The sequence below is a fragment of the Mustela lutreola genome, chromosome 10 (assembly GCF_030435805.1).
Source record: "Mustela lutreola isolate mMusLut2 chromosome 10, mMusLut2.pri, whole genome shotgun sequence".
Lineage (NCBI taxonomy): Eukaryota > Metazoa > Chordata > Mammalia > Carnivora > Mustelidae > Mustela > Mustela lutreola.
This window is the reverse complement of record NC_081299.1, coordinates 11169130-11190203: the sequence shown is the minus strand read 5'-3', so window position 1 is coordinate 11190203 and position 21074 is coordinate 11169130. Positions and strand designations below refer to the sequence as shown.

Below are 21074 nucleotides of genomic sequence, written 5' to 3'. Positions count from 1 at the left end.
GAATAAATGAAAAGGTACTTTTAAACTGCAGTGCCCTATGCAAACTGGTCCTGTATTCCTGAGCTAAGCTATCATTAGAGGGGAAGCACTTTTTTCATTCCTGCATTAACTATTCAGTGGGATGACTCGCTTCCACTCTACAGAAAGGGCAAAGATCCTCAAGTTCTACTGCAAGGAATGCATTCTGTGAGCATTGCCATCCGAAACGAAATGGAGCAAAACTGAGTCAGAGTTAGGTCCCACATCCGCCTGCTTCCTACATTAGGAGATAAACTCCCCTCAGCAGGGATAAGTAACCACGGGTAAGAACCAAAGAACAAAGCCAGAGGCAGATCATCAGTAAAACGAGTGAATTTAAGTGTTAATTTAAAAAAAAAAAAAAAAAGGAACACCCACACAGCATTATCCAACCCTCACAAGACACTAGTCTTTGAAAAATATTTAATGTATGCACAGAAGATTCTAATGGATGTTTTATGTCTTAGGTGCCACTAGAACACCAACAAACTTTCCACTAGCTTAAGGAGAAGGCTTCCTATAAGCACTTAAAATGTTTTTTTTTTTTTGAATGGAAGATTTTTGGTTTATTTATTTATTTATTTTTAAGATTTTATTTATTTATTTGACAGAGAGACAGACAGTGAGAGAGGGAACACAAGCAGGGGGAGTGGGCAGAGGGGGAAGCAGGCTTCCCTCTGAGCAGAGAGCCTGATGCAGGGCTCGATCCCAGGACCCTGGGATCATGACCTGAGCTAAAGGCAGCCACTTAATGACTGAGCCACCCAGGTGCCCCAGCACTTAAAATGTTAACAGTGACTTCAAACTGCTACTTGGGGAGCCAGGATGGAAAATGTTTTCCTCTATCTACAGACCCACATATTCTCCAACATATGCACATGCACTCTCTCTCACACACATATACACAAGCTGACACAGGAAAGCCTTGTATCAAAACTAACTTTCCAGCTAGAGGGCTGTGGATTCATCTACTAGCAAAAAACTATCAAATCCTTAGTAGTTCAAGCTTTTGGGAACTGGACTATGGGGTACATTTTTCATTTTAAAAAACCACCCCAGGGGTGCCTGGGTGGCTCAGTCGGTTGGGCGTCTGCCTTCAGCTCAACTCCAGTTGTGGTCCCAAGGTCCAAGGATCGAGCCCCATATTGGGCTCCCTGCTTGGTGGGGAGCCTGCTTCTCCCTCTCCTCCCTGCCTGTGCTCTCTCTCACTGTCTCTCTCTCTCTAAGTGGGTAAGTAAAATCTTTAATAAAAATAAAAATTAAAAAAATTAAAAACCACTCCAGGATATGTGTTGTGGTGAGCACTGTGTATTATTGTGTAAGACTGATGAGTCACAGACCTGCACTCCTGCAACAAATAATACATGTTAATAATAATTTAAGAAAAAAAAATCACTATAGTACCTGGGTGGCTCAGTTGGTTAAGCCTTTGGCTTGGGTCATGATCCCGGAGTTCTGGGATGTGTCCTGCATCAGGCTCCCAGCTCCATGGGAGTCTGCTTCTCCCTCTGACCTCCCCTCTCAAGCTCTCACTCTCTCTCTCTCAAATAAATAAAATCTTTAGAAAAAAATCACTAATAATCTAAACACCTTGAAATAGATACAAATGCTGCTATACATAAATTTCTGTATGTGTATAAACATATATGTAGTCTATGTGTGTGTATGTGTATACAAATCTTTTCAGTCTTTTTTCTTTGCATATATGTGCACACATGTGCTTTTGTTTTATAAAACTGGGTCATACTATACCTACTGCTTCATAACCCACTTAAAAAACTTTCATTAAATCAGTATTGCATTATTAAATACTTTTAAAATATATATTATATACATAATATATATATTAAATATTTTTTAAAAGAAGAATGCAGGAGTGGTTCAAATACAACGTTCAATCAACATTATCCACCATATTAATAAAGAAAAAACATAATTTTAACTGATAATCCAGGGCCCTTTCATGATTTTCAAAAAAAGAAAAAGAAAAAACCCTCATCAAAGGAGGAATAAAAGGAAACTTTCTGAACATAGTAAGTGTATGGGAGGGCGCCTGTGGGGCTCAGTTAAGTATCTGCCTTCAGCTCAGGTCTTGATGCCAGGGTCCTGGGATTGAGCCCCACATCCGACTCTCTGATCGGCAGAGAGCTTACTTCTCCCTCTCTCTCTGCCCACCACTCCTGCTGCTAGTGCTCTCTCCCTCTCTCTCTCTGTGTCAAATAACTAAACAAAATCTTAAAAGACAAAACAAAGCAAAAACAATTAAACAAAACAAAACAAAACCTCCCCAGGGCCACCTGACTGGCTCAGTTGGTAGAGCATGCAATTCCTGCTCTGGGGGTTCTAAGTTCACTTCCACATTCAGGTGTAGAGATTAGTTAAAAATAAAATCTTTAAAAATAAATTAAAAAAAAAACAAAACTTTCCCAATATTCAATGTCTGTCGTACAATATTCCACAAGGAAAGGACTAAAAAAAAATATGTGTGTGTGTGTGTATATACACACACATATATATACACATACCCCTTCTATGACTAAAACAGAAATAAAGTGCAAAGAACAGGCAGTAATTCTACAGGTTTCTGGCAACTGATCAGGATCTCACAAATACTTCCTGTAGACCCCCTTTCATACTTAAACTAGAGTGTCTAAAGGCATTTTTCACACACAGCTTTGTAACACATGAACAGGGGTAGAGATCCAGTGGTGACATTCCAGAAGACTTAATCACGGAGGCATGCCTAGGCAAACAGCTTGATCATGTGGATGATAGCTTCCACTTTCAAATGTGATTGGCTATTGAAGCACTTGATGACACTCTGTTAAGGGGTTTTAATATATTCAGTCCAGAAAAGAGTCAACTACCAGTTTGGGGACAGTTTTAAGCTAATAGAGATAGCCTGGTTCAAACTATAAGACCTAACATGATTCAGAACTGCAATGTTTCCTACAAGCAGGAAAAGAAAAAATCAAATATTACCATGACCCCAAAAAAATTAACAAGAGGAAATAAGGTTTATTTTTTACATGGCTAAAGTTACCAATTTAAATATGCTTTGGCTCACTTATTCACAAATTATTTAGAAGACTCAATAATTTTTCAAAAGGGGCGCCTGGGTGGCTCAGTGGGTTAAAGCCTCTGCCTTCAGCTCAGGTCATGATCTCAGGGTCCTGGGACCAAGCCCTGCATAGGGCTCTCTGCTTAGCAGGGAGCCTGCTTCCTCCTCTCTCTCTGCCTGCCTCTCTGCCTACTTGTGATTTGTCTGTCAAATAAATAAAATCTTTAAAAAAAAATTTTTTTTAAGATTTTATTTATTTATTTGACAGATAGATAGTGAGAAGGAACACAAGCAAGGGAGTGGGAGAGAGAGAAGCAGGCTCCCTGCTGCGCAAGGAGCCTGCTGTGGGGCTCGATCCCAGGACAATGGGATCATGACCTGAGCCGAAAGCAGCTAAGCCACCTAGGCACCCCCACAGAAGATTCAAATTTAAAACAAAGAAAGCTCCCGATAATCTTTTCAATTAAAACAAATTTTTTTTAAGGAAGGCTCCATGCCCAGTGTGGAGCCTAATGCGGGGCCCGAACTCATGACCCTGACTGAGATCAAGACCTAAACAAAGATCAAGAAGAGTCAGACAGGGCGCCTGGGTGGCTCAGTGGGTTAAGCCGCTGCCTTCGGCTCAGGTCATGATCTCAGGGTCCTGGGATCGAGGCCCGAATCGGGCTCTCTGCTCAGCAGGGAGTCTGCTTCCCTCTCTCTCTCTCTGCCTGCCTCTCCATCTACTTGTGATTTCTCTCTGTCAAATAAATAAATAAAATCTTTAAAAAAAAAAAAAAGAAGAGTCAGATATTCAACTGAATGAGCCACCCAGAGGCCCCTCAATTATTTTCTGACCTAACAGTCTGAGTACACGTACAGTTATAATCTGAATGTTGTCATTACTAAATATACAAGGCACTTAACAGTTTGCAGTGCCCTTCAACATGTTATCATATTTAATTTAAAACTGTTAAGCAGGATGATTTGTATATAAAGTTATAATCTAGCAAAACAGTAACTTTCAAATTCCAGCAGCATTCAGTGAGAAATGTATTTAGCTTAACCTAAATCCCATGAGCCACATGAAAACTGGATTCATAAAAATAAACCTGTGTTTCTGTATGAGGGGGTAAAATGAAAGATTTTGGGGGGGTAAGTGTAGATAAAAGGGGTGAGGGGTGCCTGGGTGGCTCAGTCGTTTAGTGTCTGCTTTCAACTTAGGTCATGACCCCAAATGAGTCCTGGGATTGAGCCCCACATCGGGTTCCCTGCTCAGTGGAAGCCTGCTTCTGTCTCTCTCACTCCCCCTGCTTGTGTTCCCTCTCTAGCTGTGTCTCTATCAAATAAATAAATAAAATCTTCTGAAAAGGGGGCGAGTGAAAAATAAAAGTTAATCCCATCTAAATTTGATATATTTGAAATTTTAAAATTCAAGCCATGATGATAGGTTTAAAATACATACCTTCTTACTTGGGAAAAAAAAATACATACCTTCTTTCTGCTAACATTTCATAAAAGTCTCTGATATCTTGACCAGATTTTTCCATACAGTGATAAAACGCCAGCTGACTTTCTCGATTTGCAAAATCCACCTTAAAAAGAAAGAACAGAAGGTGTTTGATTCAAGTTTCAGGTTTCAAGATGGAAAGCATTACTGAATTTGAAAATCCTTCCCAACATAGCCCTCTGGATAAACTTCAAGTAAGAACAATCTGTCTCAACTAAGTGAAACAGTTCTAACTGAAACTGTATGTTGATAATGTGAAATCTCTCTCAAATTCAACAGAATTCTTGATAAAGAACTATAATTTAAACCTCCAGAACCCATACTGAAGGAGTGGAAAAGGCAAAATGGAAAACTGAAACAACACCTATGGAGATTCTAGGTTGCCAAATAATGAGACTGACTAAACCCAGGAATCTGTGTTGCAAATTTGCTCGAACCACGGTTAGAACCTAAAGTGAAATATGGAAGAACATTCAAACTTCCCTCACAGCTGGGCCTTAGTCACTTAAGCCGACGGTACCCATCCTCTATCAAGATCTCATTTCAAAAGACTCGTTCCAATTTAACCATTATAGGTATTAAGTGCATAAACCCCTTCAAGTTATCATGAACAGAGGTTTTTAAACAAAACAGCTGACAAAAGATCGACTGTTCAGTGGTTACCCACTCTTTAGGAGAGAAGGAGAGGAAGAAAGGATCATTCGAGAAGCTGGAATGAGTGACACTTCGAGCTCCCAGGTGTGCAGATACCCACAGGTGAATGTGGGCCCACCTGCACCAAGAACCTGGGTGTAAAGAAGCACATTTGCTTGAATGACATGATTTTCAGGGAAAATTCTGTGGTTAATGGCCCTGTGGCCTCAAGGAGCCAAGTATACAAATAGTAAAAGTTCCTTTAAAAACAGGCCATACAGGGGCGCCTGGGTGGCTCAGTGGGTTAAAGCCTCTGCCTTCGGCTCAGGTCATGATCCCAGGGTCCTGGGATTGAGCATCGTGCTCTCTGCTCAGCGAGGAGCCTGCTTCCTCCTCCCTCTCTCTCTGCCTGCCTCTCTGTCTACTTGTGATCTCTGCCTGTCAAATAAATAAATAAAATCTTTAAAACAAAACAAAAAAACCAACAAAAAAAACAGGCCATACAGTGCACATCCTGTAAACCCCTGGCCCTGCCAGGCAACTACACAATGCGTTAGTAAGAGGGTGGGATCTCGGTGTGATGCTGCTGAAAGTCTCTCTGCACACCTTAATTTTATTCCCGCCGATCTTCCTCCCCTTGGTCTCTTTTACAGCTGCTTGTGCATATTCAATTTCATTGTAGAGAACCAGAGCCATGCCTTTTAAGCGGTCAAACACCACCTATAAAAAACAAAAACAAAAGCAAAACAAAAACCAAGTAAGAGCCTCATCCACTAGACTCAGTGTCAATCCCAAGAAAATCTTAAGTCTCAAGGACAATGCCAAGAAAAAACATATTTATATATTGTTTATTCTAGAAGAATAAATTAGATACATTTATAAAATAAAATAAATAATAAATTTCAGTGAATTCTGGTTATAAGTAGAATTCTTAAAGCTGGATGTTTTATTTACGCTAGCCGTCTTTATGGTGCATTTCTCTGAACAACAAAAGCTACATCAAAAGAAATGCTGATATTATGCGCCATGCCCACCACAGTATGAATCTGCTCCCAAGGAGTTCAAAGCTCTCCTTTCACGTACGGGAATGGGGTCCAGAGACCCTCCTGCTGGCGCAGGTACGTACATTACCAACATCAGTTAGATGTGTGTACTCTTGTCCCCACTGCCCCTTTAAAGTCATCTTTTTTTTTTTAAATGAAATCTAATTACGTATTAGTGCGAATGTAAATAATTAGATAATTAGACTAATTTTAATGAGATAAAATTATAAAAACCCCTAAGAAACATTCTATTTACCAGTATTATGCAAATTAGTTTCAAAAATTAATCATCTTGGCCAGTTCAAAATAGTTTTCCAAAATACTTCCTCATATCATAAGCTAATAGATACAGTTGTCCTTCTATGACAAGTTATGAGTTACTAAAGAAAAGAAAACGTCAACACTAAAACTTCGGGCTGACAGACAGAATCCGAGAACAGGGAGTCAGACACCAATACCAAAACCTCCCACCTACCTTTACCACAGGCCCATATCGGCAGAAATGTCGTGTTAAATACTGATCCGACACGTTTGAAGAAAGCCCGTCTAACCACACACAGTTTGTAGGCATGCTTTTTCCAAATCCCAGCTAGACAGGAGAGGTGAAATTTCTATTAGTAAAATCACCAATTATTCAACTACAGAATTCTAAGAAAATAAACCTGCCTTCTGTAGGAATCTTATAGACCATCATCCCAAAGGGCAACCATCTGGTTAAAATCAAATAAAAATTTATATAAAACTAATTCTGCCAGGCTGAGCAAGTATTTATTCACCAGATTTTAATTTATGGACTCCAGGCACTTGGCTTCCTGCCCACCCACCCCCAATTTTATTTATTTATTTATTTATTTATTTTTAAGATTTATTTATTTATGGGGCACCTGGATGGCTCAGTCAGTTAAGCATCTGCCTTCAGCTCAAGTCATGATCCCAGGGTCCAGGAATGGAGTCTCCTGTCTGGATTCCTGCTCAGCGGGGAGCCTGCTTCTCCTGCTCCGTGCCCCCAGGTTGTGCTCTCTCTCTCAATTTTTTTTTAAAAAAGATTTATTTATTTATTTAGGGCCGGGGGGCAGGAGGAGAGGGAGTCTCAAGCAGACTCCATGCTAACAGAGCCCTACTTGGGGCTGGATCTCACAACCGTGAGATCATGACCTGAGCAGAAACCAAGAGTCAGACACTCAAAACCTAGTATGCCACTCAGGTGCCCCAGGATTCTATTTTTTAAGTAATCTCTAACACCCATCATGGGACCTGAACCCTGAACTTACAATCCTGAAATCAAGAGTCACATGCTCTATAGACTGAGCCAGGCAGGCATCCCAGCAAGTATTAATTTTCAGTTTATTTTTATTTTTTAAAGATTTCATTTACTTGACAGAAAGAGACACAGCGAGAGAGGGGAACATAAGCAGGGGGAGTGGGAGAGGGAGAAGCAGGTTCCCCACGGAGCAGGGAGCCCCGATGTGGGGCTCGATGCCAGGACACCATGATCACGACCTGAGCCAAAGGCAGACGCCCAACGACTGAGCCACCCAGATGCCCCTAATTCAGTTTACAGTATAAGATGATGAGGATGCAAAGCAATAGATCACCTTTATGGTTATCTAGCTATACTGCAATTTTAAATAATCATACAAACAAAAAACCTCTAAATCATAACAAATCCTAACAGTATAATAACTTATGCAAAGTCCTTTACCTTGAGGCGGTTATTTCCAAGGTACTCTCCATCCATCTTCTTAATAGCCTTACAAACGCTGGCAATATCACAGTATTGCAAGAACGCATACTGAGGAACTCCGTTTACTTTCTTAATATCAATATCCTGAAAAAGCCAATAAGCACCCTCTTAGTGACATGCCAACAGAAAAAAATCAGAATAACCCAAACCCAGATGAAGTGCATATTTCTCAAAACAGTCATATTCCCCAAAATCATTTTCTTAGTTAAAACTGTACATCGTTGGACGCCTGGGTGGCTCAGTTGGTTAAGCAGCTGCCTTCGGCTCAGGTCATGATCCCAGCGTCCTGGGATCGAGTCCCACATCGGGCTCCTTGCTCCGCAGGGAGCCTGCTTCTCCCTCTGACTCTGCCTTCCACTCTGTCTGCCTGTGCTTGCTCTCACTCTCTCTCTCTCTTACAAATAAATAAATAAAATCTTTAAAAAAAAAAAAAAAAAAAAAAAAAAACTGTACATCGTAAAGCAACTGTAAATAGCCAAGACTACATGCACAGCATTCTTTAGTCACAACACGAAAACCTTCCTATGCGAAGCTCTTTGCAAAAGAAAAACTGCAAACTCAAAATTTAAAATCCACAATACCTGTGTCAGGAGACATTTATGAATACAGAAAAGTTTGTGCTTGACTTAGTGGTACATATACTAAACACTGGAACAACACAGAGAAGAGTAATAAAGAAAAGGCAGCCTATTTAATAAAAACCTAAGAAATACAAGTTGACCCTTGAACAACAATGGGGTAGTGGGGGTGTTGTGGGGGGTACCTAGGTGCCAACCCACAAGGCAGCTGAAAATCCACCTACAACTACTGACTCCCCCAAAACTGAACTACTCGCGGCCTACTGCTGACCAGATGCCTTGCAGATAACACAATTAACACATATTTTGTATATATGATTATTATTGTACTCTTAAAGTAAGCTCAAGAGAATGTTATTAAGAAAATCATAAGGAGGGCGCCTGGGTGGCTCAGTGGGTTAAGCCGCTGCCTTCGGCTCAAGTCATGATCTCAGGGTCCTGGGATCGAGGCCCGCATCGGGCTCTCTGCTCAGCAGGGAGCCTGCTTCCTCCTCTCTGTCTCTGCCTGCCTTTCTGCCTACTCGTAATCTCTGTCTGTCAAATAAAAAAATAAGTAAAATCTTTAAAAAAGAAAAGAAAATCATAAGGAAAAAAGTCCACATATAAGTGGATCCAAGCAGTTAAAACCCATGCTATTCAAGGGTCAACTGTAATTCCCTTCTGCAATAATCTAAAATCCTTACTAGGGGCAGGCCACTGAAAATATAATACCTGAGAAGAGTAAGAATGGTAAAGAAATCAAGTTTTCAAAAAGTGATTTAAAATTCGCAATCCTAAATTAGAAGACTTGTCCCACCAGTGTATCTAACCATACCAAGCCTGGTGACTAATATGTATGGCAATGACCTCTCACATCCAAAATCAATCAATACATAAATACCTGAACTATTTTGTGAAGTTGTTACTGAACACCATCCCTAGATTAAAGAAGCACTCTATAAAGGTAAAACCCCATCTCTTTATTTAAGTTTGTTTATTTTTAAGTGATCTCTATACCCAACATGGGGCTCAAACTCGAAACCCTAAGATCAAGAGCCCCATGCTTTTTCAACGAGCCAGCCAGGCGCCCCTAGCCCCATCTCTTTGGAATGCTTGAACCCTGTACTCACACCTGATGGTTCTGGTCCTGCCTACAAAGACAAGGTGGTATAAAAATTTGGCTTACTTACAACATGAACATGGTCCAGAGAGGCAAAACTTGTACTTAAGAACAATAATGACCCATATGGTGACTATCTAAAGTATTCTGTAAATCACAATCTAAAGTATTGCGATGATCTAAGCCTCTTAGGGGTCATAAGCCAATAATCAAAAGCTGAAATAGAACAAAATGAATAATGCACTTAAAGAGCTGTTCTTAGAAAAAAAAAAGCAGTAATTTAGGGGCACCTGAGTGGCTCAGTTGTTAAGCGTCTGCTTTCGGCTCAGGTCATGATCCCAGAGTCCTGGGATTAAACCCCACATGGGGCTCCCTGCTCATCGGGGAACCGGTTTCTCCCTCTCCCAGTCCCCCTGCTTGTGTTCCCTCTCTTGCTGTCTCTCTCCCTCTCTCTGTCAAATAAACAAAAAAAATTTTTTAAAGCAGTAATTTATATTCAAAATAGTTCTACTTAAGTAATGGTAAGGAGGAGCTGATTTTCACCATAATGTAGAAAGTAAAAACCCAGGATTAACTCCATTTAAGAGAAACGGTCTCCAACGAATACTGGTGGGTCGAATCACACATAGGTTCTTCTAGCTATAGCATAATCTGTTATTGATAAGCAGCAGACCATTTCCCCAGAGCTTGTGTGTCATTAAAACAGCTACTCTCGTGAGCAACTGCAAACATGGTGAGATATGGTTTTCAAACAGAATGCTGATGTGGCCACCTTACTGAGAAGCATGGCTTTTAAAACACAATAATCACTCCATTTTCTACAACCCTGTCGATGAAAATTTATCTGTGTCCAAATACAACTTATTATACTGCCCCAAAATACAAAGTAGCAGCCACACTCCAAAGTAGGTCTGAAAGTTTTTATCAATTATGAACTGACTCAGGGCGCCTGGGTGGCTCAGCAGTGGGTTAAAGCCTCCGCCTTGGGCTAAGATCGTGATCCCAGGGTCCTTGGATGAGACCTGCATCGGGATCCCTGCTCAGCAGGGAGCCTGCTTCCCTTCCTCTCTCTTTCTGCCTGCCTCCCTGCCTACTTGTGATCTCTGTCTGTCAAATAAATAAAATCTTAAAAAACAAACAAAAACCCAATTATGAACTGACTCATAAATGCCAATCAGGAAAAAATTTTTTTAAGATTTTATTTACTGGGGCACCTGGGTGGCTCAGTGGGTTAAAGCCTCTGCCTTCAGCTCAGGTCATGATCCCAGGGTCTTGGGATCGAGCCCCACATCGGGCTCTCTGCTCAGCAGGGAGCCTGCTTCCCTTCCTCTCTCTCTGCCTGCCTCTCTGCCTACTTGTGATCTCTGTCTGTCAAATAAATAAATAAAAATCTTAAAAAAAAAAAAAAAAGATTTTATTTATTTATTTGACAGAGAGAGAGCTAGAGAGAGAGAACAGAAGAAGCAGGGGGAGTGGGAGAGGGAGAAGCAGACTTCCCGCCGAGCAGGGAGCCCAAGGACCCTGAGGATCATGACCTCAGCCAAGGACAGCCGCTTAATGACTGAGCCACCCAGGCGCCCCCCAATCAGCAGATTGAATACTAGATCACTGTCTAAAGACAGAAAAAGCTGGAGCCCACACAGGCAGGTGAACTCCAGGTCACTCATCTCAGCGGGCAGTATAGCTGGAATTAGAGTACATGATAAAAGAACTTAAATTGAAAAAGAAAGGAAAATGTATGTTTTGCTGTTTCTCTAAATATATATTTACAGAATTCTGTTTTTTGACTTTCTACCAACCACTTCTCTCTCACTCCTACTCTCCCCATAAGATGAGGTTTAGATCAGCTACAAGCACAAATGTTTTATTCTCCAGATTACACCACTAAACAAATAAGATTTTTGCTTACAACAGCAGTGTGTAAATAAGGCCGGACAGCTGGATGGACAGAATGGATACATGCAGCATGCACACGCACCCACCCCTGAAAGATTAACAAATGTTTTCTCTACCCAGCACATTTTTTTACTCTCCAAAGTCCAAAGTTACACAGCAATTTCTTTGCTGTTATTAATACAGAAGAAATCTAGGGGAGACAGAAATAATTTTCCTACTTTTTCAAACACAAAACAAAATAGTATATGTATCCCAAGGGTACAAAGCTGTAACCAAACTATTTTCATTAGAAAGTGACTCAAAACTTGAGTCACGAGGATTTGAGTCACGAGGAACAGAAAAACCCTCCAAATTCCTAAATTTAACAATGACTTGCATAATATAAAAAGTGATTCTAATTAAAATTTCAAAATAGAACTGAGCTTCCGGCATGACATCCACGTTCCAGTAATCCCCAAGGTAGTCTGATGTGCACTGTGAGAACACAATACTCACACACTAAGCTTCTGCTTCTTTCTTACAAACACATTTTCTCTTATTTTCCTTCCAACCCACAGGACTAGAGATGGCACTGAACAGCACCCCATGGACAAAGAAAAGTAAGAAAAATGGACAGAAAAATATGCATGTAAACAAAATAAAGACAAAGATCTCTTACACAGTTTTACATACACACACAGAATAGTTTTGCTGGGTCATCTTTTAGCAGGAGTAAAAAACACATAAGGCAAATGAGAAACATATTCACTACACCATCTCAATATCATCTTTCCAAATACACTCTGTACTCTGCTATACACTCTGTACTCTGCTTTATGTTTTATGACAAAGATCTAAAACTGTTTTTAGTGTAAAAAGCAACATACCACAATTTCTCCAAAGCGCTGGAAGATGTTGCGAAGGTCATGGTAAGTAGTGGTTTTTTCAAGGTTGCCGATGAAGAGGGTTCTTGTTGCTTTGGGGTGAAATTCATCTATCCTTTCATCCAAAGGACGGAATTCATTTTCACTTTCCGTTTCTGTTAAGTGGGATGGCGGCAGAGTAAAAAGAGAAGAGTTTTGTTTGTTTGTTTTTCAAGTAATCTCTACACCCAATGTAAGGCTCAAACGCACAATCAGAAGATCAAGAGTTGCATGCCCTATTGACTGAGCCAGTCAGGTACCCCAAGACAAAGTGTTTTAATGAGTATTTATGTATCATGGGAAAATCTACACTTAAGAAGCTATGTCTCTGAAATACTGGGCTTGACTACCATACAATCTGAAAAATTATATACCTTCAGAAAGAGCTGCCTTTTGCTAACTGCAAAGGCTAAAGAAACTTGTCAACAAAACTTAGGGAGACGTAACACTTTCTTTGATCTTTAAAACAGAAAAGTAGACTGAATTTCAGTCTGCAAGTTGATTTGTTTTAAAAATAATCACTGACACAGAAATAGATTTTAAATTCCAGTAAAAATAGTAATTACTTAAGCCTAATCTTAGGTTCCAAAAATTATGCAGCAGGCTGTCAATGGGAAGTATAAAACTACAATCTGAAACACAAATAAAACTCAACTGAAGGGCGCCTGGATGGCTCAGATGGTTGGGCGTCTGCCTTCCGCTCAGGTCATGATCCCAGAGTCCTGGGATCAAGTCCCACAAGCGGGGAGCCTAAGTCTCCCCCTCTCTCTCTTGCTTTCATGAATAAATAAATAAAATCTAAAACAAAACAAAACAAAAACCCAACTGAAAACAGCCCAGCTTCATTACTTAATTTTTCAACATTTTAGAAAATATTTAGCATTTTACATTTGTCATACTAATTAACACAGCCCAAGTGCCTAAATGTAGCAATTGTTAGGTAGAAGAATAGTAACTGTATGAAAACGGACTGAAGCAGCACTTAGAAACTTGCTGCTGCAAAGTTCCCAATGACAAACAAGAAGAGACTCAATGACTCTTAAAGTTTCTATTTCTTATGATCAAAGCCCTTGTTCAATGTCTTATTCAAGCATAGCCTTTCTCTGAAGCTTCATTTCTAAACTTCACCCAGGGCAGAACATTCAGTGTTTTGTCATAATAATTATAATACAGCCCACAAAATACATGCTCTCTCTTTTTTAATGTAAAACAAAGCCATCCAAAAAAGTTAATCAGCCTGGCTGGAAGTGTTTAGGGTTATGTACTGAATACTACTGATGTCAACTACAACACTGACATTAAAAAGATTCAAGATCTGAGCTGCTGAGTGAACTCAGAACACACCTCACTCCTGATTCCAGTTTCACGGCTCTAATGATAGCTCAGCTTAACCCTTCCGGCCTCATCAAGGACTATGTGCTTTCACGGAGTCCGGTGGACCCGAAACTGCAATCGCGCATGTACCTGTCTCTATCCCATCATATCTCCTAGGGAGAGATCTCATTTCAAGATTAACTAGGTTTTCTTTTTTCTTTTCTTTTTTTTTTTAAAGATTTTATTTATTTACTTGAGAGAGAGAGACAGTGAGAGAGAGCACGAGCGAGGAGAAGGTCAGAGAGAGAAGCAGACTCCCCATGGAGCTGGGAGCCCGATGCGGAACTCGATCCCAGGACTCCAGGATCATGACCTGAGCCGAAGGCAGTCGTCCAACCAACTGAGCCACCCAGGCATCCCAAGATTAACTAGGTTTTCTTGAAACTATCTAACAAAGGGCACATATTTAGGAATATTTCATTTAACAGGGGAGGAAAAATAATGAAGAGACAAAATAATTCAGACACATCTTGAGATTTACATTCCAAAAGGCAGAGTAAGAAGGATAAAGCATAATTTGCAATCATTTAAATCTATATTTCTATAAGACCTAGCCCTGATTTTCTTTGTCACTATTTCTCAGGGTCATGGAAGGTTATGGAAACTAGAACAACAGATCCAATTTGTGCTGGGCATAATAGAAATAAAACTGGTCTAACTAGTCCATCAAATCAGTGTAACAAGTAGTCTGTTTTCTAATTCAAGGTAATTCTGATGTCATTCTCCTAAGAACGATATCCTTATGTCAATCAACTCAATCCTTTTGGGAAGGCAGGACTCAACAAAGGGCTAAAACTCAGTCTTTCAGACTCTTCAAAGTCAGCATTTCTCCATCACAGGAACAGAACTATCTTCACCCTCCCTAACCAAAACATAATTTTATTAACTTGAACCAATGTACCCAGTCTTTAAAACAGAAGTCACTGGAAGTATGTCAATAAATAAAGCATCCAGATTCAGGATAAGATGCTGCCTTTTCACAAGCTGAAATACAAATTACACTAAAAATTAGCCTCCTTTCTCTTACCTGGCCCTATCCATGCTGTTACTTCAATCTGCATGCCAAAGAAAAGTTTTCCTTTTGATGCAGTCAGTGCTTTTTCTTGGTCCTCTTGCTGCCGAAAGAATACCAGACCATACCTCTCTTCTGAAGCTCCATGGATCTGCACTGAAGTCACCTTTCCAAATTTCTTAAATTCATGGAAAAGGCCATCTTTAAGGCTTGTATCTAAATCCCCCCCCAAAAAAACAAGGTGCTTATTTTTCTAATTTAGTTACAACTCAGTAAGCAAGCTATGAAATCTTTAGCTTGATTTTTGACCTAAATTTTGTTAGCATTAAAACATTTCTCTTTCAAATAAAATAACCCTAAAAATCACATTTTAGAGACTCCTGTACAATTGTGAAAATAAACTGAATATCGGAAAATATCACTGGTTATTTGTTAGGTAAGAATGACATTGCGGCTACGCGGGAAAAACCACCCTCCTACTACAGACAACAACAAAGAATTTATGTATCTTTAATTCAATATGAAACAATGTAATTCACTTTTAAAAAAACACAACAAAAACAGGAAGGAAGGGAAGTGGAAACATTAGATAAAGCCAAGTCTGGAAGACAGTGACAATTTTTAAACCTGGGGTATGGAGTAAGGGGCATTCACTCTGCTACTACTACTTTTGGCTAGGTTTAAAACTTCCAAAATAAAAATTTTATATACACGTATACATACATACATACATAAAACTTTAAAGACATGAGAAAGAAAGCTGTATTTCTAGCTTTCTAAGCACCATGTCAATGATAAAATTGTGTGGAAAGCAGCATTTAACAATGCTAACAACCCTAAGGTTTTCTACAGCTGAATCAAACCATCTAGAGGGGTCTTCTGTTAATTTCTTTCATTATAAAAATTAAAACTGTACAGAAAGACAAGCAAATTTTACCTCCATCCACTCCTAAACAACTAAGTATTCTAAATCAAAAGCTCACCAACATTTGTCCCTCAACAACTCTATTCACAAACCTGGTTTATGTAGGTTTTAGAGGCTGCTTTAATGAATAATTTAAGTAGTCACTAAAATGCACTTAGCTAAGAAGTACTAAGTTTGGTCTCTGTTGGTTTGACCATCTAGTAACAGTTGTTTACATACTCAATATGCCTAATGTAAACAATGACAGTACAGTATATAGACATTATATAATTGTCAATTTAAAATATTAAGAGTAAAAAAGACTTCAGTAGAGCTTTTAACCAGACTTTTCCATTACTCATGATTTTCCTCATTTAAAATGTTAGTATTTCGAAGCGGGTTTCCTATCATAGTTTAATGTTCAAAGTTTTCTCACAGAACATAGGACTCCAGGACAATATAATAAATGTAAATGAAAATATTATTCCTAAAATTTCATCGTATCAAATTTCCCTTAATATCAAAATATTTAACCTAGACAGCGTATTTAAAAAAAAAAAAAAAAATGCTTTCTTTACAAAACATGCACCATACAGTCTTCGTGTATGTATGTACAGCGTGTATAATGATATATATGTGTATATGTATGTGTACACAGTAAATACAAGTAACATGCCACCTTCATAAAGTTACCGTCATTGCTTGCTTTTCCTCACAGGGCATTATACATTAACGAGCCACAAGAAGGAAGCTTGTCCCAGCACAGACCTTAAGGTGCTCCGTCTCCCATTCCCTCCAGTTGTAGCAGAGAGCAAACTACGGCGGTACAAATTGTTACCTGTAGAGCGTACTGGAAGATTCTGAACCTTGATCCCGAAACTTTTACGGGGCTCATCTTTTTCCAGGGATGAAAGCAACTGGGCAGTGGGTGCGGGGACGGCTGCTGACTGAAGCGATCGGGCAGGAGAGTCATCACTTGAACTGCTGCTGGAATCGGTGCTGCGGAACGGTAAACGAAGACAAACCAGAGAAATGGGCAGCACGTGAAACTTCTTAAAATCAACAAGTAGGAAAAATTAGAAGCAATCATCTATATTTCTGGGATTTCTAGCTGCCCTCCCCTCTCCACATCTACTTCACACTCCTGTCTTCCAACAGAGAAAACAACAGCCTAAGGGAGCAAAAGTGTTGATCTTCTACCACTACATGCCCCCTAAAGAAAATGTTTCATTCTGTACAAAATGGGAACAACTTTTTCCAAATCAAGTAGGACTAATAAATGCAATCACTGAACAGTAATAATAAAAGAATAATGGTAATAATGGTTTCGGATTCAGAGACCTCAATTCAAATTTTGACTTAGATGTACAGCACGTATCCTTGGACAAGTAACTTAACCTCTTGCTAATAAGCCTCAATTTCCACAGCTATTAAATGGAAATAATAAAAGCACCTATCTTGCAGGGTCATGAATTAAATAAAATAACCCACAGGTCTGAGGAGTTTGGAGTAGACAGCCATCAGGAAATGAAGTGGCACTGCTCTGTTACTCTTACTGCGAATGCTGCCGCCACTGCCACAATCATCTCAGGGATGTGTCAATTTTGAGGAAAACAAAAATATCCAAAATAATTTCCTAGGTAATTTTAACTTTTAAGTATTTGAGGGACTAATGAGGAAGTATTATGTAAGTGACTCAAGTGTTGCTGATTTAGGCTCTTTTCTCTGTGAGCAATGTGGGAAATGAGTCAATGAAATTGAGAGTTTATTACTCTTCAGTTTGATAGAATCCTTGAAGGGGGAGACGGTTGAAAGACAAGAAAATATTATACCTGTTCATATAAGAGAGAGATATATTTAAACAAGTTTATTATGCCTAAGAACTACATGAAAAATAGGAAAGTCTCTTTTTAGTACCAAATGTGCAAGGACTGCCACGGTTTTGTTCTGTTTTCGCATTCTCAAATATATTAATAAAAAGCTATTTACAAGGTCTGTCATTTATTTACAGGTTTCTGAAATTTTGCTTCACACTTTCCCCTCCCTGCTGTGGAAGGCTTATCTTTTAAGCAAATAACTCCAGGGGTGAGGGGACGGGAAAGGAGGTGGTTTAATCCACTTTAAGCATACATTATAGAGGGAAGACCTGACAGTTTTTGTCATTTGAGCTAACAACAACAGCTCTCATAGCCAAGATAATCTCTAAGACAGCCAGATAAATAAATCCAACTCAACAAATTAAGGCAAATTTGCCACTGCTTTTTAAAAAATACTATAAGAAAACAGGGTATTATAACTAAGAATTTACACAGCATTTTTATTGAGCTCTCACATGCTAGGGCAAAAGATGAAAACGTCACAAGGTTATCAGAGCTCTCTGAAGCTTGAAACATAGAGAAATAAACCTATACTAGTAAGATCCAAAAGGTCATATGTGAGTTACAAAATACAACTTGGGATAGAAGCCTTCAGATAGGACCACAGATTGTCACTGCAAGGCCTCCTATACATGCTTAGGCATTGGTTTTCTCTTTAAAATTTTTTTTTCTAGGGACGCCTGGGTGGCTCAGCAGATTAAGCCGCTGCCTTCGTCTCAGGTCATGATCCCAAGGTCCTGGGATCAAGTCCTACATTGGGCTCCTTGCTCAGCAGGGAGCCTGCCTCTCTCTACGCCTCTGCCTGCCTCTCTGCCTGCTTGCGTGCTTTCTCTCTCTGACAAACAAATAAATAAAATCTAAGAAAAAAAATTTTTTTCTATATCACTCAAGTAAAGGGAGTGTTACCAGCACTAGGTGAACAGGATACTATGTTCATTCGAAATAAGGGTTTAATAAAATTAACTATGTTTAGCACAGAAGGGGAAAAATCCTTGTTATAAGTATTAAGTCCTCCAAGTAATACAAGATTATTGGCAAAGCCACCATATGATTACAGTATAGAATATGTTATAGGACTATCAACTTAATTCCAATGACTCACAAAATACCATTAAGGAAATTCCTCTCATTACAATACTGCCAATATTATAAATACCAAACTCCTTAGCAGCAACGGGTAAAGAAAATATGGGCAAGAGCAGAATTTCTGCTACTGAAAGAATCAGTGAGGCAAAAAACACCAAGTTCCGTATCAAGTGTGTGTCATGAAGGTGGAGAAGGTGAGGGGCACGTGGGTGGCTCAGTCAGTGAAGCAACCGCCTCTGGCTCAGGTCATGATCCTGGAAGTCCTAGGAATGAGCGCTCCATTGGGCTCCCTGCTCAGAGGAGAGCCTGCTTCTCTCCTCCCTCTCATGTGCTCACGCCCACTCCCCAACCCCACTCTTTCTCAAATAAATAATCTTAAGAAAAAAACAAAACAAAACACGGAGACGGAGACCAATCAATAGTTAACAGTGATTTTGTGGCGCCTGGATGGCTCAGTTTAAGCCTCTGACTTGGGTTCAGGTCGAGATCTCAGGGTCCTGGAATCAAGCCTTGAGTCAGGCTTCCACTCAGCAGGGAGTCTGCTTCTCCCTCTGCACCTCCCCCAGCTGGTGCGCTCACTCTATCTAATAAATAAAATCTTTAAAAAAAAAAAAAAAAGTTAACAAATTAAATTTGTTATAAATGCCACTGCACTCTTGGTGAATTCCCTACTACCACACTAATAAGATATTTATCTATCTATCTATCTATCTATCTATCTATTTATTTATTTATTGGGGAGGGGAGGGGCAGAGAGGGAAGGGAGAGGGACAAGCAGACTCTATACTGAGCACACACACAGGCTCGATTTACTACCCTGACATCATGACCCAAACCAAAATCAAGAGTCCAAAGCTTAACTGAGCCACCCAGGCACCCCAAAGGGGAAAAGGTTTTAAAAATGAATTACAAAATGATAAAATGACTCAACTTCTGAGTTCACATTTCAATATGCTAACCTAACTGCAATGTGCATTTCCATGTGTAGTGTATCAGATGTATTACAGATTTAAAGATCATAAATCAAAATGGGGGCCTAAATCCAGATCCCCAAATACTTCTCAGTCCTGTTAAACTGACAGAAAGCCCAAGTGCCGGGGCGCCTGGGTGGCTCAGTGGGTTAAGCCACTGCCTTCGGCTCGGGTCATGATCCCAGGGTCCTGGGATCGAGTCCCACATCGGGCTCTCTGCTCAGCGGGGAGCCTGCTTCCTCCTTTCCCTCTCTGCCTACTTGTGATCTCTCTCTGTCAAATAAATAAATTCTTTAAAAAAAAAAAAAAAAAAAAAAAAAAAGAAAGCCCAAGTGCCCAGAAGAGCCATGTGACTTTTAATTTTTAAAAATTCCTTTTTTCAGGGCGCCTGGGTGGCTCAGTGGGTTAAAGCCTCTGCCTTCATCTCAGGTCACGGTCTCAGGGTCCTGGGATTGAGCTCTGCATCGGGCTCTTTGCTCAGCCGGGAGCCTGCTTCTCCTCCCACCCCCCAACATCTGCCTGCTACTCTGCATACTTGTGATCTCTCTGTCACCTAAATAAATAAAATCTTGGGGAAAAGGGAGAGCAAGCACACAACGAAGGGTCCTGGGATCAAGCCCTGGGCTGGGTTCCCCCATTCATGCGCTCTCTCTGAAATAAATACAATCTTTAAAAAAAAAAAAAAATTACCAAGAAAACTAAGAGGCAGATTTTTTTTTGGGGGGGGGGGGGATTTTATTTATTCGACAGAAAGAGATCACAAGTAGACAGAGAGGCAGGCAGAGGGAGAGGGGAAGCAGGCTCCTGCTGAGCAGAGAGTCCTATGTGGGGCTCAATCCCAGGACCCTGAGACCATGACCCAAGCCAAAGGCAGAAGCTTAACCCACTGAGCCACCCAGGCGCCCCGAAGAGGCAGATCTTATAGAAATTCCCATAATGGAAAAATATAATAAGCAAGTAGTTACTTAACAATTCTTTTTTAAAATGGTAAATAGCTTTATTCTGTAGGAACCACATTTTACTAATAAAAGGGAAAATAAAATGCAGAAGTTACAAAAAGGCAATTTATTAGCAAGCAGATAAAAAGGAATAAACATAGGCGTGCCTGGGTGGCTCAGTCCATTAAGCATCCAACTCTTGATTTTGGCTCAGGTCATGATCTCATGGTCATGAGATCAAGCCCTACATGGGGCTCCATGGGTAGTCTGCTTGAAGATTCTCTCTCTGTCCCTCCTCCCACTCACACTCTCTTTCTCTAATAAATCTTTTTTAAAAATTTAAAAAAGGAATACACATATAGCTGTACTAAAGGGCACCTGAACTTGCCATGCAATTGTCTGAGCAATGAGGAGTACAGGAGACCAGGTAGCCTCCCAACAGAACTACA

The 21074-nt window shown here is 40.0% G+C and overlaps 1 protein-coding gene across 6 annotated transcripts in view; it reads right to left on the bottom strand.

Moving 5' to 3' along the window:
• The window catches only part of SPEN (spen family transcriptional repressor), a 96436-nt gene that overhangs the window by 14182 nt on the left and 61180 nt on the right, over positions 1 to 21074 (bottom strand). For 5 of the 6 annotated variants that reach the window (XM_059137053.1, XM_059137056.1, XM_059137055.1 and 2 more), the window contains 7 exons: positions 16592 to 16752; positions 14865 to 15065; positions 12428 to 12579; positions 7947 to 8072; positions 6720 to 6833; positions 5808 to 5921; positions 4553 to 4653 (listed from right to left, as the gene is read on the bottom strand). In XM_059137053.1, the coding sequence (XP_058993036.1) occupies positions 4553 to 4653; positions 5808 to 5921; positions 6720 to 6833; positions 7947 to 8072; positions 12428 to 12579; positions 14865 to 15065; positions 16592 to 16752 (969 nt within the window). The remainder of the gene's footprint in view (positions 1 to 4552; positions 4654 to 5807; positions 5922 to 6719; positions 6834 to 7946; positions 8073 to 12427; positions 12580 to 14864; positions 15066 to 16591; positions 16753 to 21074) is intronic. The other variant, XM_059137054.1, reaches the window with a different exon arrangement.